Here is a 20,179-nt window from a genome sequence, read left to right on the forward strand (position 1 = left end):
ATTTTTTATTTTTATAGAGATGAAGTCTCCCTGTGTTGCCCAGGCTGGTCTCGAACTCCTGAACCCAAGTGATCCCCCTCCCAAAGGGCTAGGGTTATAGATGTAAGCCACTATGCCTGGCTATTTTTTCTTTATCTGCATCCATGATGACAGGGACTACATCTACTGTTCACCAATATTCACTAATGCTCAGCACAGAGCCTGACACATAACAGGGCCTCAAATTTTTGTTGAATAAAATTAAGTATCAAGGAAGTCTCCCAGATCATGATCAGATGTCATGAAAAGCCATGGATGACAGCCAATTTCTCCTTTAGATGGAAATTAGAAAGGTGGGTTACATTGTTCTCTTTTTCCAGCTGAGGACCAGTTTGGAAAGTAAAACCTAAGAAGTAAACCATTCACAATCAGTAGTACTGAATGATAGTATTGGTTTTCTTAATCAAGAATGATGAATCCCTACCAGGAGACAGAGCTCATCTCATGAAGACAAAGCAGAATGTGACAAGGTCGAAAAGAAAGACTTCCGACTTTACTTTGAAGGGAAAAAAAGAAAATGTTCCACAAACTGCAAAACTGGCTATTATAGGACATGTTTGAGAAAATAAAAATTTAAAAGAGGAACTCACAAAAAATTACCAGAAAAAAAAAAAACCTCAAAGGTACTGCCAAGCACCTTTTAGGTCTTGATTCAGTCAAGCAACCTCCAAAGTACTTTATCATGTCACCTAAAATGAAAGTAAATCTTAAACACAGGCAAGAAAAATTAGTTTCATGGATATTAACAAAATTTGGTGAGTTGGGAGCTATCTATAGACTACAGCAGCAAAGAAAAAAAATAGAAAAGACACTATATTCATGGTATAGAGAAAAAGTACCTAGGGCTATATCTTGGCTCTACCACTTACTGGCCACATGACTTTGAATTAGTTCCTTTTACTTAAACGTAAAACGCAAAACTATAAAAACCCTGGAAGATAACCTATGAAATACCATTCTGAATATAAGAACTGGCTAAGATTTCAAATTTCAAAACAAATATGCCAAAAGTAATCACAACAACAAAAAAAACTGACAAGTTAGACTAATTAAACTTAAGACCGTCTATATAGCAAAAGAAACCATTAACAGAGTAAACAGACAACCTACAGAATGGGAGAAAACTTTGGCAAACTGCATCTGACAAAAAAACTAATATCCAGTATCTATAAGGAACTTAAATAAATTTACAAGAAAAATAAACATTAAAAAATGGGCAAAGGACATGAATGGACACTTTTCAAGACATATATGGGGCCAAAAAGCATCATCATTGATCATTAGAGAAATGTAAATGAAGATCACAATGAGATGCCATCTCACACCAGTCAGAATGGGTATCACTAAAAAATAAAAAAATGACAGACGCTGGCAAGGTTGCAGAGAAAAGGAATGCTTACACACTGTTGATGAGAGTGTAAATTAATCAAACAATTGTGGAAAGCAGTGTGGTGATTCTTCAAAGAGCTAAAACCAGAACTACCATTTGACCCAGCAATCCCACTGCTAGATATATATCCAAAGGAATATAAATCGTTCTATCATAAAGACACATGTGTGTGTATGTTCATTACAGTATTATTCACAATAGCAAAGACATGGAATCAATCTAAATGCCCATCCATGACAGACTAGATAAAGAAAATGTGGTATATATACACCATGGAATACCATGCAGCCATAAAAAAAAGAACAAGATCATGTCCTTTGCCAGAACATGAATGGAGCTGGAGGCCATTATTCTTTGCAAACTAACACAGGAACAGAAACCAAATACCACATGTTCTCACTTACAAGTGGGGGCTAAATGATGAGAACACATCAACACGTAGAGGAGAACAATACACATTGGAGCCACTTGAGGGTGGAGGTGGGAGGAGAGATAGGATTAGAAAAAATAACTATTAGGCCCCAGGCTTAGTATCTGGGTGACAAAATAATCTATACAACAAATCCCCATGACATGAGTTTACCTATATAGCAAACTTGCATACATATACTCCTAAACCTAAAAGTTTTCTTAAAAAAGAATGTTACTTTTGCTCTGAGTCTCAGATTCCTGATCCGTAAAATGGGACTATTTATAGCAACTTCTCAGACTATTGTAAAAACCAAGTGGAACTGCATAGGTGCCTGGCACAAGGTAGGCATTTTTCTAACTTTTTAAATCTAAAAATAAGAAAAGAATACCATGTATTAAAAAAATATAAACCTGAATGAAAAACTAAATTGTTACTGGGTAACTCTGAGTAAAGACAGAAACAGAAAATTTTAAACATTATAAAAGTACACTTCTAATCTTTCTTGTAATCCTTCTTAGCCAAGAATTAAGATGGTAAATGTCTCCAGCCTAGAAAAATTTTTCTGATACCAGAGGAATGGAGGAGAGAATTCTAGTTAACTATAAAGAAAATAGGCCAGAGCGATTGCTCACATCTATAATCCCAGTACTTTGGAAGGTCAAGGCAGGAAGATCCCTTCAGCCCAGGATTATAAGCCTGCAGTGAACTATGATCACACCACTGCACTCCAGGCTGGGTCAGAGAGCAAGACTTTGTCTCTAAAAATAATTTTTAAAAATTAAAATATCCAAAAAATAGAAGAGATTATCTTATGAGGCATGCTCTCCACCCTAGGAATGAATTTATTTAAAAATGTCCTCAATTGTTGGAACATGACCTTTAAAGGAACTTCTAATGCTAAGATCCTGAAAAAGTAAAGAATACTTCATTAAAAAGTATTTAAAATTTCTTATTAATTACTGATTAAATTTATCAGAGATAAAGTTTGGACTGCCAACACAGAGAACCTAACAAGTAGTAAGGCCAGATTTAACTCTATTTAACATGAGTCATTAATTTTCCTGTTAATAATTTTCATGCTTTCAAAAAGACTACCGATTCTGTTGTCTCATATGTTAAATAATGTGAAAGAAGCCTATCTTATACAAATTTACAAGCCTATATTCTAAAATACCTTTAATAAATATACGTTGTCAAAAGTTTTGATTCCCTTTCTCAATGATTTAATTCTATAATTAAATAACATACATTAGATAACTAATGTTTTATTCACAATGTCTCATATTCATGCCATTTGTGTTCCCCCTTGAGACTATGGAAATATGAAAAAACTAGTTCTCCAAGAGTTACCCTCAACCCTCCATCCCAATAAAATATCAGCAGAAATTAGATGAATGGTAATCAAACACCATTATTAGACACTGACACACTGACATTTTCTCCAAGGTCAGTGGTTAAAACTGGTTTCAGGAAAAGCAAAGAAAACATACTCACATCTAGGCTCAACCCAGAAAAGGTTTTCTGAAGCTCCTTGGCAAATTCCAAATTATGTAGCACTTCTTCATATTTCTCTACTGCTTCCTACCAAATAGGATAAGAAAACATCAATTTTGTGACTGTTTAAATACAAATATGTGAAAATAAGTGTTTCTTAAATACAGTAGAAGAGATTTAAGACCTTATAGCTATTTACTATACGTACACAAGAAAGCACTTGCCTAAAGAAAAAGGAGAGAGTATTAATACAAGTTATATTAAGTTGTATTTAAAAATTCAATTCTAATGCCAGAAATTCAATTTTACCCTAATTTTACCCTATCTGTAAAGTCTAAGATCAGAGAAGCCTGTTGGTTTTAATAGTACTGAGCCAATAGGATTTCTCTGTTAACAGTCATTCACTACCCAAACGTATTACACAGTAGCATGGTATCAAACAGATGAACAAGAAACTTCAAGACATTTATAATATGGTAGAAAAGACTTAGAATAATTACCTATAACAGACAAAAATAAATAAGTATTCTAACAAACAATATGCAATGTCCTACAGGAAATTTAAAGGAGCAAAAATTTTTTTTTTTTAAAGATTTCCCAGATGAACAAAATTGACAGAAAAGAGAGAAGCATTTCATGGGACTTTAACTCAAATCTCTATGGAAAAGAGAAAAGACCAATCTGAAACAGAAGATGGAGAACCTGCACAACCAGATAAATACATATTATAAAGCCTCAGCAATTAAAATAGTAAAGTATTCCACTCCAAGGTATCTGCCCAAAAGAAATGAAAACATGTCCACATAAAGACTTGTATGCAAATGCATACAGCAGCATAATGGCCTAAAACAAAAACAATCCAAATATCCAGCAACTGGTAAGTGGATAAACAAAATGTGGTACACTCATACAATGGAATATTAGTCAGCAATAGAAACAAAAGAAATACTGATACATGCTATAACAGGGATAAACCTAAAAATTATTATGCTAAGTAAATAAGCCAGATCCAGAAGACCATTTTATGTGAAATGTCAGAAAAGACAAATTTATAAAGATAGAAAGTCGGCCGGGCGTGGTGGCTCACACCTATAATCCCAGCACTTTGGGAGGCTGAGGCGGGTGGATCACGAGGTCAAGAGATCAAGACCATTGTGGTCAACAGGGTGAAACCTCGTCTCTACTAAAAATACAAAAATTAGCTGGGCATGGTGGTGTGTGCTTGTAATCCCAGCTACTCAGGAGGCTGAGGCAGGAGAATTGCTTGAACCCAGGAGGCGGAGGTTGCGGTGAGCCGAGATCGCGCCATTGCACTCCAGCCTGGGTAACAAGAGCGAAACTCCGTCTCCAAAAAAAAAAAAAAAAAAAAAAGGATAGAAAGTCAATCAGGGGACAAAAAAAGAGGATTATAGGAATACTCTAAAATGAGATTATGGTAACAGTTTGGTAACTCTACAATTTACTATAAACACTGAAATGTACAGTTAGAGTGGGTTTACTTTGTGTTAAGTATATTTTTTTCAATAATGTTAAAAAATAGACTGATAATATATTTATAAAGGTATGGAACAATAGGAACTCCTATGTAACACCAGTATTAGTATAAATTGGTACAATAATTTTGGAAAACAGTTCAGCATTTTTAACTATGAAGTTAATTCTGGGCACACCCAACAGTCTAATAAGAGACATATATCCTGAAAAAAAAAAAATGTTACTCCGGTTTGTCAGTAACACCTGTAAGATTCCTCAAAGTAAAATTCTTCATAGTGACCAAAAAAAAAAAAAAAAAAAATCCCTCAAGCATCCATTTATTTACAGACTAAAACTAAATGAGAGAACCAAATAAAATACAGGCATTTGTATTGATACAAAAATACTAAATATAATGAGTGAAAAAGGCAACTGCAGAATATATAGCATGATATGATACCACTTATTATAAGGTACAAAAAAGCAACTCCAACAGATTTAAGGGCAGTAGAAAAAAAAATGCTTTTAAAAGCAAGGGAAAAGTTCAGGGTCATGGTTACAGGAAAGACAAAGTACCACACCAGAAAGGAGTCTCGACACTGTTGGAAACATACTGTTTGAGAGTTGGGTTCTGGTGCTTGCTTTATTATGTGTTAATATGGAATATATTGTTTCAGCCACATATTTTATAATAAAAAGGTTTAGAGATTGTCCTGCTACAGAAACAAGAATGAGTAGATAACAAGGATACACAGTCCTCAGAGGGATGTAAAACTATAAAGAAATACTCCTCCATACCCACTCCTGAATGGTATTAACTTTGACTCAAGAAAAGCAGCATCAGCTGGGAACTACCACAACTTTCCATCACCTAATGTAGACCTATCCTTTCATTCTTCCTTTTTTACTAAGTGAAGAAGGTATTCCCCTTCTACCTGTGCCCCAGATCCTACTGAATTCTGCCTTCATACAAAACCTTATGATTCTCTCTTTAACGTCTTTTAGCAGAGAGAGCTGCTCCCTCTCTATTGATGCTGATATCGGCATTTTACAAGTTTAAGTCATCCCCAATCTAAATAGGAAAAATTAAAAGTTCTTCTGTGACAACTACTTCCCTCCAGTCTTAGACAAATTTCAAGTGTTTTCAGTTTCCAGTTCTTCAGATCTCATCAACCTGAACTCCATTTCTACTATTGCACCAGAACTGTTTTAGCTGAAGTTAACAACTGTCAATGCCATCCTTTAAAGCTATGGATCTTCTACAGCTCTCATTTTGGTTGACTTATCAGCAGCCTTCAACATAAAGGCACATTTCTGCTCTACAAACATTCTTGTTTTTCCTAACACTAAACTTCCATCTCTCCAGCTGCTAATTTACTAGCAAATTTTCCATTAACTTCTCTCACCTGTTTTTAGCGCCTGTAAAATAGGAGTAATAGAATCTACCTCACAGATGCTGTATAATTTAAATGATTGCATATGTATAAAGCACTCAGAATGATGACTGACCCTAATAAGCACTCTGTATTTTTAGCCATTATTGTTCAAACATTAAATGTCAGAATTCCTCAGGATTCTGTCCTAAGCATCTCTACTCTGCTTTCTTTTTTTTTTTTTTTTTTTTTTTTTTTGGAGACGGAGTTTCGCTCTTGTTACCCGGGCTGGAGTGCAATGGCGCGATCTCGGCTCACTGCAACCTCCGCCTCCTGGGCTCAGGCAAGTCTCCTGCCTCAGCCTCCTGAGTAGCTGGGATTATAGGCATGCGCCACCGTGCCCAGCTAATTTTTTGTATTTTTAGTAGAGACGGGGTTTCACCATGTTGACCAGGATGGTCTCGATCTCTTGACCTCGTGATCCACCTGCCTCGGCCTCCCAAAGTGCTGGGATTACAGGCTTCAGCCACCGCGCCCGGCCTTACTCTGCTTTCTATACTCTCACCCAAGACAGTCTTATCTTCTCTAATGATTTCAAGTAGCAGTCATACATGTGATATTTCTATCAGCTAAACTTCTCCACATTCCAGACCCATTTACCTACACACCTGGTACCAGACATTGATGTCTCACAGGCACAATAAAATCAATAGTACAAAATTGAGTCTTTATCCTACTCCACTCTCCCAAAACCTCCTTCTGCTCCCCGTGCTCCCAAGTTTAATAAATGGTTTTGCCATCCATCCACTGTTCAAGCAAGAAACCTGAAACCACTCTCAGCTCTACCCTCTACTCCTACATCCAGTTACCAAGCCATGGTGATTTTACCTCTCAAATCCAGCTACTATATTCAAGTCCCTCTGCCATTGTCTTAGTAGGGCTCCCATAATCATTCACCTAGACTACAGGCAACTCATTTCTAATTTCCTTACATCCATAAACCACCTCCAAACCATACTTCACACTGCAATCAAAGTGATTTTTTTAAGTAAAAATCTGTAGTTGTTCCCTGCTTTAACATTCTGTACCATTTCTGATGCCTTTGGGAAAAAGCAATTTTCAAATGGTATACAACAACCTATATCCTCGAGTTTCATCGCCCATCCACATGACCTTCTTTCCAGTTTCTGAAAAAGGCTCTTTGGAAAAAGCCAAAAATCTGTTCCTTCTCAGGGCCTTTACACACGCAAGCATTTCCCTAGCCTTCTGCTCTTCTTCCTCCCTCCCGGCTTTCACTGGCTAAGTCTCATTCATCTTTTAGGTCTTAACTGAAGTTCTTCCTTTCTTAGGGAAGTTGGCCTTAACTCTGTAGACTAGGTAGGATCCTATATTACAATCCCTTATCATCCTGTACTTCACCTTCTTAACATCCATCATATCTGTATTTGCTTACTTCCCACTCTTCCTCCTAGATGTCAGTAGGGGACAAATGTGATATCTAAGGATCACATTTGCCCCCTAGATATTATAATCCTAACAGTAAGTACAGCACCTCCTAGAGTAGATACTTAATATATCTTGTTGAATGAATAAAAGATAGTTCAGATGATCTTAGAGAGTATCAAATATACTCAAGATTCTGAACAATTTAAAACTTTTGGAAGAAATCATATATTGAGAGCTGTTTCAAGAAAAGGAAGCTACAGACAATAGGACTGGTGAGTTGAAGGTAAGATCTCAAGACAAAGATATCAACCAGGAAGCTTATATAAAGTTTAGGTGGCTTGCCTTGACTAGGCCAATAGCAGTGGAATTACAAAAGAGGAAAGATTCTATATTATTTATTGAGTTTACTATAGATGTATTAAATATAACACAGGATCACAGTTTAGCAGCAAAAAATGGATACCAAACTCTAATTCTTTAACAACAAAAACTTCGACAGAGCCAAAGACAGCAAGTGCCCCTTGCCTATTGCTTGAGAACTCCCTTGAATCTCAGCAGTCCATTTCAAATCCAGATCTGAACCAAACATACTAAAGTTATAAACAATTTAAATCCTTTAAATTATAAAGTTACATTAAATTGTTACAAGTTAAAGTGACTACAAAAACAACTTCATTAGGCATTCTTTTTACCATTTGAAAGGAGAAATCTATGTTACCAATTTAACATAAATCTTATGTAGCTTAGCCTTGACAGATTCCTTAAGAGTTACTACTTCAAAGAGGCTGCAAGAACCACATAGAGCATTACAAGTTTTATTTACGATATTATAAGTATCTGTTGGGTTAAAGAAGAAAAACTAAAAATATAAAACTGATCACAAATAATATTGAAAATACAGTATCAAATCAAATACAACTGAAGCAGTGCTTGAAGGAAAATTCAGTCTTCAAGAAATTTTAGAAAATTTTCACCATTTGAAAAAGTAAATAACCAAAAAACACAAAAGCTGATAAAAAAAAAAAAAATACAATAAAGTAAGTCCCAAGCTGCTTTTAGGTGGGGAGGAAGGGGGGTGGGTGAAATATACCCCTAGATAATTTAAGAGTAAACTGAGGAAATAAAACCACAGAAAATTAGAAAGTAACAACAGACACAGGCTATATTAAACTTTTATTAAAAACTACTTGGCCCTAATCTATGCAAACAAATTTTTAAAACTGAATGAAATGGTGATTTTCAATGGAAAGCTTTTAAAAACTGATGCCAAAAGAAATCTAAACAAAATCAATTTCCAAGGAAAAAAATGGAAAATATTTTCAAAGAGTTTCCACCTCAAAGAGAACCAGGCACAGAGAGTTTCACACAATGATTCAACCAAACTTTAAAGACCATGTATTGTAGAAACACGGCCACAATATTAAAAACAACAACAACAAAAGAATTGGTTAATAAGTAGATGGAGCACAGAGAATTTTTAGGGCAGTGAAACCATTCTGTATGATATTACAATGGTGGATACATTTGCATTTAACAAAACCCATAAAGCTGGGTGCTGTGACTCACAACTATAATCTCAGCTACTCAGGAGGCTGAGGTGGGAAGATTGCTTGGGCCCAAGAGTTCAAGGCTGCAGTGAGCTATGAGATTGTGGCACTGCACTTCAGCCTGGTGAGACAGAGAGAGAGACCCTGTCTCTTAAAAACAAACACACACACACCCCAACAAAAACCATAGAATGTACAGCACTAAGAGTGAATGCTAACATAAACTCTAAACTACGAACTTTGGGAGATGATGATGTGTCAATGTAGGGTCATAGAAAGTAAAAAAAATGTGGCTAGGTGCAGTGGCTCACGCCTATAATCCCAGCACTTGGGAGGCCAAAGCAGGTGGATCATGAGGTCAGGAGTTCGAGACCAGCCTGACCAACATGGTGAAACCCCATCTCTACTAAAACAATACAAAAATTAGCCAGGCATGGTGCCACGCGCCTGTAATCTCACCTACTCAGGAGGCTGAGGCAGGAGAATCACTTTAACCCGTGAGGCAGAGGTTGCAGTGAGTCACTGCGCCACTGCACTCCAGCCTGGGTGACAGAGTGAGACTCCACCTCAAAAAAAAAGTAAAAAATGAATTTCTCTGATGAGAGACATTAACAGTGAAAGAGGCTGAGCTTGTGTGGGGTGAAAGTGCTACTCCAGTGAATGCATGAATAAGAAGAAAACAAATCCTATTGCTGATGTGCACAAGATTTGAGTTGTCTGGATAAAAGATCAACAAGCCAAAACATTCCCTTAAGTCAAAACCTAATGCAGGCCCAGCACAGTGGCTCACGCCTGTAATTCCAGCACTTTGGGAGGCCAAGGCGGGCAGACTGCCTGAGCTCAGGAGTTGGCAACCAGCCTAGGCAACACGGTGAAACCCCATCTCTACTAAAATACAAAAAAATTAGCCAGGCAAAGTGATGTGTGCCTATAATCCCAGCTACTTGGGAGGCTGAGGCAGGAGAATCACCTGAGGCGGAGGTTGCAGTGAGTCAAGATCACACCACTGCACTCCAGCCCGAGTGACAGAGCGAGACTCCACCTCAAAAAAAAAAAACAAACAAACAACTTAGACCCTAACTCTATTTTGTGAAGGCTGAGAGAGTGAGGAAGCTGTAGAAGAAAAATTGGAAGCTAGCAGAAGCTGGTTCATGAGGTTTAAGGAAAGAAGCCATGTCCATAACATAAAAGTACAAGATGTAGCAACAAGTGCTGATGTAGAAGCTGCACCAAGTTAGCCAGAAGATCTAGCTAAGATAATTGAGAAGCTGGCTACACTAAACAACAGATTTTCAACGCAGACGAAAAAGTATTCTATTGGAAGAAGGTGCCATCTAGGACTTTCATAACTAGAGATGATAAGTCAATCCAGCTTCAAAGCTTCATAAGACATGCTGACTCTCTTGTTAGGGTCTAACGCCACTTAAGACTTTAAGTTAAGGCCAATACTCATTTACAATTCTGAAAATCCTAGGACTCTTAAGAATTATGCTAAATCCACTCTGTGTTTATAAACAAAATAACAAAGCCTGGATGATAGCATACCTTTTTATAGCAGTGTTTACTAATATTTTAAGGCCATTGTTGAGACCTATAGCTCAGAAAAAAAGATACCTTTAAAAATGTTACTGCTCAATGACAAGGCACCTTGTCACCCGAGAGCTGTAATGGAGATATACAAAGAAAGCAATGTTGTTTTCATGCCTGATAACATAACATACATTCTGCAGCCGATGGATCAATGAGTAATTTTTACTTTCATGTCTTCTTGTTTAAGAAATACATTTTGATGGCCGGGCGCGGTGGCTCACGCCTGTAATCCCAGCACTTTGGGAGGCCGAGGCGGGTGGATCACGAGGTCAAGAGATCGAGACCATCCTGGTCAACATGGTGAAACCCCGTAGCTACTAAAAATACAAAAAATTAGCTGGGCATGATGGCGCTTGCCTGTAATCCCAGCTACTCAGGAGGCTGAGGCAGGAGAATTGCCTGAACCCAGGAGGCGGAGGTTGCAGTGAGCCGAGATCGCGCCATTGCACTCCAGCCTGGGTAACAAGAGCGAAACTCAGTCTCAAAAAAAAAAAAAAAAAAATACATTTTGATAAGGCTATAGCTGCCATAGGTAGTAATTCGTCTAATAGATCTAGGCAAAGTAAATCAAAAAGTTTCTGGAAATGATTCCTCACATTCTAGATGTCATTAAGAACATTTGTGATTCATGGGAGGATGTCAAAATATCAGCATGAAGAGGACTTTGGAAAAAACTGACTAACACTCATGGATGACTCTGAAGGGGTTCAGAATTTCAGTGGAGAAAGTAACTGCAGATGTGGTGGAAATAGCAAGAGAACTAGAAGTAGAGCCTGAAGATATGACTAAATTGCTGCAATCTCAGGATAAACCTTTAACAGATGAGGAGCTGCTTCTTATGAATGAGCAAAGAAAGTGGTTTCTTGATAGAATCTACTGGTAATGATATTATAAACATTGTTGAAATGACAACAAAGCCTTTAGAATTTCACATAAACTTATAGTTGATAAAGCAGCAGCAGGGTTTGAAAGACTGACTCCAATTTTGAAAAAAGTCCTACTGTGGGTAAAATCCTATCTAACAGCATCACATACTACAGAGACATCTTTCATGAAAGAAAGAGTTCATTGATGTGGCTGATTTTACTGCTATGTTATTTTTAAGAAATTGCCACAGCTACTCAAACCTTCAGCAACCACCATTCTGATCCATCAGCAGTAATCAACACTGAGGCAAGATCCTTCTCAACCAGCAAAAAGATTACAACTCAGTGAAGGCTCAGATGATCATTAGCACTTTTTAGCAATAAAGTAATTTTTAATCAAGGTATGTACCTTCTTTTTGACAGTGCTACTGCACACTTACAGTACAGGACTACAGTACAGGACAAACATAGCTTTTATATGCACTGGGAAACCAAAAAATGTGTGTGACTTGCTTTACTGCAATATTCACTTTATCATGGTGGTCTGAAACAGTACCCACAATATCTGTGAGGTATAGCTATTTTTTTTTCTTCTGACTTACCTACATGTTCTAAATCTTCTACCTTATATATTGCTTGTATGAGGTGTGATTTCTCAAAAGTACCACAAACTACATGCTTAGTTACACCTAAAGACCTTACATTCATTTTATACTTAGTAAATCTGTATGTAATAAATATTTTTATATAGCTACTACATGCTATACTCTATTCTATGCACTAGAAATACAGTAAAGAACAGACAAAATCCTACTTTCATGGAACTTACATTGTAAGGGTAGGAAAGAGACAAAATAAAATTTCATACCTTGTCAGAGAAGTGCTAACTTCTATTAAGAAAAATTAAGCAAGGAAAAGAGCTAAGCTGTGTGAATGGGGAATTGGGGGTATAGTAAGGTGAGAACAGATCTCACTGTGGGTACCTTCAAGTAACATGCTGAAGGGGTGGGAATTGAGCCATTTAAACATCTGGAGAAAGACCATCCTGATCAGTAGGAACATCACGTGCAAAAAGCACTGGCAGAAGTGTGCCTGGGATGTTTGAGGAAGAAGTAACATTAAGGTAGGAAGAATGGAGCTTGTGAGGGAAAGAAGAGCAGGAAATGGAGTAAAGATGTCAAAGGAAGTGGAGAGGATATTCTGTAGGGCTCTGTAGACACAGTAAGGACACCTTACTACAAGATGAGAACTAATCGGGACTTCTGAGTAGAGGAATAATCATCTGACTTGCATGAGAACAGGATCACTGAAGTTACTACATTGAGAACAGACTTGGAAAGGGCAGAAATAGAAAAACCTGTGAGGATGGAGTAATTACTACTATAATAAATAATGCAGATGAAAGATGATACAGCCTGGATGAAGATTGCAGAAATGGTTCAGTTTCTTGATTTACCTTAAAGGGAGAACTGAGAAGACTTGCTGATGAGCTGGATGTGAGGTATGAGGAGAAAGGAAATAAATTCTCCAAGATTTTTGGCAACTCCTTCTAGTTGATTAAGCCATTAACTGACACATCTAAGATTAGAGGAGGAGCAGGTTTTGGGGAACAGGGAAAAATTAGAAAGTGTCAGACAGGCACCTGGACAAAGAAATATTGAGTTCAGAGGACTGATCTGCTGGCAATATAAATTGGGTAGTTGTCACTGTATTAATCCAGATATCAAAGTTCATACATTTATTATAGAAGCAACATGTGGTTATAAAGACAGTAATGAAATATTGAGAATGAAGTTTGCCTGGCTGGGGCAATGAATATAGCATGTCTGTACCATTTCTTAGAAAGCTACCATTGGAACTATCAATCTCCAACCCCTTCTCCAGATGTTTCTCAACAATAAAGAGCACAATTCTAACAGGGCACTTTATTCAAGAATATTTACACACAAAAAAAGTTTTATCATTTTAAGAGTTATTGAACACACCATGACTTTAAAACAAAGCCGTGTTGAAATGCTGCACGTCCAGCTAAGTCCTCTGCCCAGCTAAGTGAGCACACCATTCACAGAGCTCACACAATTCAACTCTGTGCCTCAGCAAAATTATAACTTACTACATCACAAAAATTCTGGGTCAGTGAAGAAGAGTCACTATGGAATAGGGAAAGTCCTTGAATGGCAGTATCTATGATGTATAACCAAAAATTTTAGTTGAAAAACAAAGACAAGAGACCCACAAACAAGATAAAATAATTTTCAAATAAATGTGTCCCTTCTTAGCCAGGAGACATGATCAAGACAAAATGGTAAACATCCAAAAAGCACTGTTTTCTTTCCACATTGCAAAAACTCTCCTTCACAAATTACATAAAATTTGCAATTACAAGGTATATCATTGGTAAGTTAACCAATGGAAAAAATACAAGTAGCCTAATGTATATAATAAGTTTTTTTTAAGACTGGATATCTATCAGATTACATGCCTCCTGAGAGGGGACACGACAACCCAGGATAGAAAAGTAGGAAGAGACCATGAAAGGAATTAAAGTGAGGCAGCGGGAGAAAACTGAAGTAAGCTACAGCAAATATTCTTTCATGTTTTAGAGCAGAACGATGTCAAGTTTAGAATATACCAGTGAATTGCTGAAAGCTAGAGTATGCCCTTCTCTTCTCCTTCAGTCCATCTTGGCATAAGTTTAATTTAAACTATATGTTAACTCTTAGTGATAGTCTACACTTCCACTCCTGTTTAACAATCTACACCCCCATCCATACCATCTTCTAGACAACAGAAAAAAAGTCATATCTGAGATCTAACAGGGACAGACAACAAAAGCTTTTGAAACAGATTTTAAGTTTGTGTGCCTGTGTGTGTGTGCGCGTGCGCACTATCAAGTCTCTGGTCTCATTAAGTCCATGTAGAGTTTTATTAAGAAAAGAAAACCAGTAAGTCTGACCAAGACATCATAAGCCACTTACCAACTGGTCTGGATTAAGTTGCTCTCCATTTTTCAGGCGATCCTTATAATCTTCCAGTTTGAGCTACAAAAGAGAAACTTGTATCTACTATAGTCCAATATAAAATTCAGATGCAAATAAACTAAATGCCAGACCTTGTCTCTAGGAAAACAAAGTCCTTGAAGTAAGCTATCAATCTGCAAGACTATCATTTTACTATAAGGCATACAGCAACTGTAGATGAGTTCCAGTCAGGGGAGAAAAAAATACATGGAATCACATGAGTCTGGAATCACGAAAGTTAAACAGTAATAAAACTATTTTCTCTTAATGGACTCTATTAATAACAAACTAGATTACTTAACCCTTGTGCACTTACCTAGTAAATCACATGTCCTCAACACAGTAGCTTCTCAACAAGGGCACTTTTGTCCCCTAAAGATACATGGCAATGTCTGGGGATATTTTTGGTTATCACAACTTGGGAGGGGGAAGAGAGGTATTCTTGTGATTAGAGGCCAGGGATGCTGCTAAACATCTTAAAATGCACAGGACAGCCCTTTACAACAAAGAATTATCTAGTACAGAATGTCAATGGTGTAGAGGTTGAGAAGTCCTACTCTAGTGTCATGCTTAAACTATTAGTTCAGTTACTCGTTGAATTATGTGGCATTTTCCCAAAAGGAAACTCCTATTGGAAGTACAGAAACATAAAAGAATTCTTTTCTATCATTAGAGTAGGCTCATCTTGAAGTTATTTTTCATATTATATTTTATACTTGAGGAAATTATGAAAAACAAATTGAATCTATTGGCCCCATAATAATGACATAAACCCACTATGATATTCTTGTTTTGTTTTTTTTTTCCTTCGAGACAGTCTCTCACTCTGTTGCCCAGGCTGGAGTGCAGTGGCACATTCTCAGCTCACTGCAACCTCTGCATCCCCGGTTCAAGTGATTCTCCTGCCTGAGCCTCCTTAGTAGGTGGAATTACAGGTGCCCGCTACCATGCCTGGGCTAATTTTTTTTTTTGTAATTTTAGTAGAGACAGGGTTTCATCATGTTGGCCAGGCTGGCCTTGAACTCCTGACCTCAGATGATTCAACCTGCCTCAGCCTCCCAAGGTGCAGGGATTACAGGCATAAGCCACCGCACCCGGTCCCACTGTGGTATTCTAAAAGCATTTTTTAGGACCCTCCTGTATTGGCTTTAGTTGCAAAATTCCTCCCCAGAAGGTTGAAACAAAACTACTGGTACCATCAGATAGGTATTCAAAATTAAAGAGGCACTATAGGTAAGCTAGAGAGCATAAGTATACATGTATGTAGTTCCTCCACCTGAGGGAGGCTTCCTCAATCGATTCTGCTTTGATCATTTATCATAGTGATGGGGAATTTGCGCTGACCTGGCACACTCACCTTATCACACTTGTGATCAACTGCATGCCTTAAAAAGATAAATGGGGAGAGCTACAGGGAAGCTACTAGCAACTTGCCCTTCTTTACCACTTTCTTAGCTTTAAAAAAGAAAAAAAGAAAGAAAAGAAACAGAGTCAACCAGACTCTAAAGAGTCTGTTCTCACCCCTCCATTAAAAGCAGCTTTAAGGTTTAACTAGGTCTTGGCACAAAAGCATTTAAGAACACATAGGTCCAGACAGTCAGGCAATCTCACCTGTCCAAAAGCAGAAGAGAATCATAACACAACAAAGCAACGTGCAGTCTGTTTCACAAGCTACATGACTCAGGAAATGAGGAAAGATTTAGATCTTTACATCAGCATTTACTGTAACTAGGCTGATTATAACTTCTGGGTCTCTTTATAAGACTGACTACAACGCTTTCACCTAGCAATCTTAATCCTCACCTAACTACACAAAAGTAAGTGGTAAAACACTTTCTAGTTCTACCATGGTTAAATCATCCAACGACTGCAGCAGTTATACTGCAGTATCAACTGCTGCAGAAAGTCACAAGGAAAATGAGCTAAAAAATCAGTTATTAACACATCTCTGAAAAGAAACATACTACATAAGGAATTAATCTGACCTCAAATAGCTAGCTCTTAAAGTATTTCAACAGCAGTATGCATAATAATTTTACTATGAAGAACATTTTTATTCAGTTGTTTTGACAAATGAAACAGAAAACGTTTAATACTTCCAACATGTAGCCTTCTTGTTTAAGACAGTTAAATCCTAAGGTCAAATCTTTAGTAAAGAATATCTATGAGCTTCGAAAGAAAAATGTCAGCTCCTTAATCTTTGTTTAAGATCACGCGCATATACAGGGCTGGAAGAAAAAAAAGTTACCTTCTTTTTCTCGATGTTTCTAATTTTGTGTTTAAGGCATATGAGTCCATTTTCAATATAGGTCTCATATGCTTGGGAAGGAGATGCAGCAGAACTCAGAGTAGACTGCAGGGGGCTCAAGGCCCGCTGGCTTTCCCCGTGCTGACTGTGGTTCACTTGGGGCTTGGCCGACTTCATATTCCCCTCTTTCCTCCTCTGAATGGCCTGAAGGTGACTGGTAACCAAAAGGGGATGAAGAGAGTTGCACCATTGAAACAGATGAAGCTGAAGGAGGTGGGGAAAGTTAAGTATAAAATTAGGACTGGAGGGACACAGCCAAGCAGTAACTTCCCTGGAAAGTCTAGACCACTGCCTTAAAATTCTTTTCCACAGAATTGAGCTCGAAACCGAATAATGCTTCAGATACTACTGTACTTCCATCCTACTTTTAAAGTAATTTGTGCCACTAGCCAATAAGGATAGCCTTTACATATGCAAAATCTCCAACATAGAGGATGTTTCCAGAAATTCGATTTTCCACATAGGGAGGAAGAACAGCAATGGCTTCAGAGCTCTTCTCATGAGGGTACACCACATTCTGAATAATTCCCATAGACACGTGATGACACCAAAATAAGCTTTCCACCCCAGGACCTAAGGCAGCCACTCAAACCTCTTTACATGATCCCTCACCATCAGCTCCAACCTCAACCCTGAACGTTTGAAAGAAAATCCCAAACTCACACCATTCTTATAGCGCTAAGTGAACCAGCAGCTTCTTCAACAAGAATGCTAACTTCCCTGATTGCTCTGGGGCCTACAAGGCAATCCATCACTACTGGACATTTGCAGTCTGGTACTCTCTCAACCTGCAGGCACCCCTCGTTGATTCTCGGTCGTCTGGTTTAGACCAACCCATAAACGCTTACACCCAACTAGTTTAAGAGCTCATTCTAGCGAGCCCTTCCCTGCCCTAATCAACAGCCCTTGTGCACGTAGGTATCCGTCCCTAGACTCCAGGCACCCAAGGTATCCCTCTCTCTCCCCTTAGGAGCATCCCCAAAGCAAGGACAGAACAGGCCCCATGCATGCCAGCGCGCCCCGCCTCAAGTCTCCGGGAGAGCCTGCGCAAAGAGTACCTCTCCCGAGCGGCCACGCAGAGCCCCGCAGGCACCGACCCCCGCCCTTCCAACAGCTGCCCCGGGAACGCGGAGGCGGCTTCTGCAAGGCCCCTGCAGAGGCTGACCTGGAGGAAAAAAAGCACCGGCCGCGGCCCCCGGGAGCCCCGCCCCGCCCCGGGGATGCCAAGCCGCCCCTCCACCTCGCCGCGGCGCGACCTGCCCACCCTCGCCGGGTCGGCCGCCTCCCTCCACCGCGCCGACCGAGGCCGCCGCAGCCCGACTTCACCTCCCCCGGCAGCCGAGGCCGCCGCTGCCGCAGCCTGGGCCCGCCTTCCAAAGACGGCGGGAGGCAGGAGCGCTGCGGAGGTGGACCGGCGCCACCCCGCACTCGCGTCTCCTCCTCCTGTCTCCTCCCTCTCCCCGCCCGGTTCTCGCCCGCGGCCTCAGTGGCACGAGACACTCCGTCGACTCTGCCGCTCGCCTCCCAGGCCCGCCCTCTGCGCCGCGCGTGGCTTTTGTAGGCCGCGCCCCGCGGCCCGCCCCGCCCCCTGCCGCCCCGGCACCGCCTTTTTCCGGTGCCCGTTCCCGGCCGCCTCCGGCCGCCTGTGCCCGTGGGGCGTTAGTTCCGGGCCCAGCTTGGGCTGGCGGTAGGTCGGGAGAGGGCACGGTCTCCCCGCCACTGCGCAGATTGCCGGGCACCTGGTGAGGCCGAGGCGACGCCGAGCGCAGGCAGGCCGGAAACCGCGCAGCCCCGCTGGACCTGCCTGATTGCAGGCGGCACCGGTGGGTTCACGACCTTGAACAGGTGACTCCAATCGCTCCAGGAGGACAGCGCGCCCTTCGCGGAACTGCCAGATAAGCCGAGCTTGAGGCTGTCGTAGCCCCACTGGGCAGTCCTGAAACTCGCAGGGGCGCCTTGCCTCTCATATGGAGTCTTTCATAGTAGGATGGGGAAAAAAACCCACCGTTTCCTCACACGGGGACTCAGCCTGTAAGAGCAGAATGCCCCAAATCAGCATCGCCATAAAAACGGAGTAGGTGGGTGACTTTGCAACCTGCAATAGTAGGATTGGGTTTATTCAAGCTGTATTATTTGTTCATGTGAAACACATTAATTGACTGGCATGCAGAGAAAGCTGGTAAAAATCTTTTTAAGGTTACAAAAAATTAAAAGTCTGGAAATACATAAAAGTTTATTAAGGAAAGGAAGATGTTTCTGATACCAAATGAGAAACACACACACACAAAACACACTCAGCAATACCTTGCCCCAACATATGTTTAGTTATTACACCAGGTAGAGTTGTTTAGATCCTGTCTGCCGCTGATGCTCTGATAAAAAATACTGAGACTAGCAAGAGAACAGAGAAAATTCAGAAGAATAATCAAGGAAGCAAAGGTATAGTTTTAAAAGCTTTGGTCAACTTCACACAAAATTAATTTTTACATTACTTCTTACATTTTTTGCCATCTATTATCTGTGTTCTTTTCGGTCCCTGGTGACATAATGTATCTTAATGCTGCATTTTAACTTTGAATCTCAGAATCCCTTATGTGTTCTTAAGGATCAGAGAAATACTAGCGTGTCCCTTTTTTCATTGTTTATAACCAGAGAAAGAACAGAAGATGCTGAACATGAGGAGAGGAAGGTTATGCCTTCACCCTTGATGACACACAAAAAAAGTGGCCATAATAAGAAAAAATGTGAAGGACACACTGTTGAATCAATGAGTTGACACAAAGTTACAACACAGACTAAGTTGTAGCCCAAGCTAATGATGAACCTAAAAATGGTATTTTCAGTCATATTAATCATGAAATATCTGCCTTCTAATTCGTCAGGCAAAAAGGAGCCCTTGGATCATATAGATTTGGCCATAAATTTTGAATTTTCTACTAAATGGATATTCTCCTAAATGAATAAATCTATACAGATTTACGTCTCATGGATTATAAAAATGGATCACGAAAGACAAAAATAATTAAATTTCAAGTCCAGTAAGGTACAGTCTGTGTAAGTATAGTGTGACATTTATAGGAGAACATATCACAGTAGATACTGTTGAAGCAGTGTGTTCTAAACAAGTTAAAAAGATGATTCAGATAAAAGCTTTTCTGCTAGAGGAGCTCTTTAAAACCATTAAGTCTGGCTTACTTTGAAAGCACATGTTCCCAAAACTT

General features: G+C 39.4%; 1 protein-coding gene across 35 annotated transcripts in view; it reads right to left on the reverse strand.

The window, feature by feature from the left end:
• Nucleotides 1-18,486, reverse strand: part of CAPRIN2 (caprin family member 2) — a 48,959-nt gene extending 30,473 nt beyond the window's left edge. For 16 of the 35 annotated variants that reach the window (XM_064377424.1, XM_064377420.1, XM_064377416.1 and 13 more), the window contains exons 1-4: nucleotides 18,285-18,486; nucleotides 16,899-17,112; nucleotides 14,609-14,671; nucleotides 3,336-3,422 (exon numbers count right to left, since the gene is read on the reverse strand). Coding sequence is in view for 23 of the 35 variants with exons in the window: in XM_064377422.1 (XP_064233492.1) it covers nucleotides 3,336-3,422; nucleotides 14,609-14,671; nucleotides 16,899-17,075 (327 nt within the window). In the remaining 12 variants the exon portion in view is untranslated. Of the gene's footprint in view, nucleotides 1-3,335; nucleotides 3,423-14,608; nucleotides 14,672-16,898; nucleotides 18,057-18,222 lie in introns of those variants that run through there. The other 19 variants (XM_064377417.1, XM_064377427.1, XM_064377412.1 and 16 more) reach the window with 4 other exon arrangements.
• Nucleotides 18,487-20,179: the final 1,693 nt, after the last annotated feature.

This window comes from Aotus nancymaae, unplaced genomic scaffold, assembly GCF_030222135.1.
Source record: "Aotus nancymaae isolate 86718 unplaced genomic scaffold, 86718_ANA_hifiasm-v0.15.2.pri h1tg000016l, whole genome shotgun sequence".
Lineage (NCBI taxonomy): Eukaryota > Metazoa > Chordata > Mammalia > Primates > Aotidae > Aotus > Aotus nancymaae.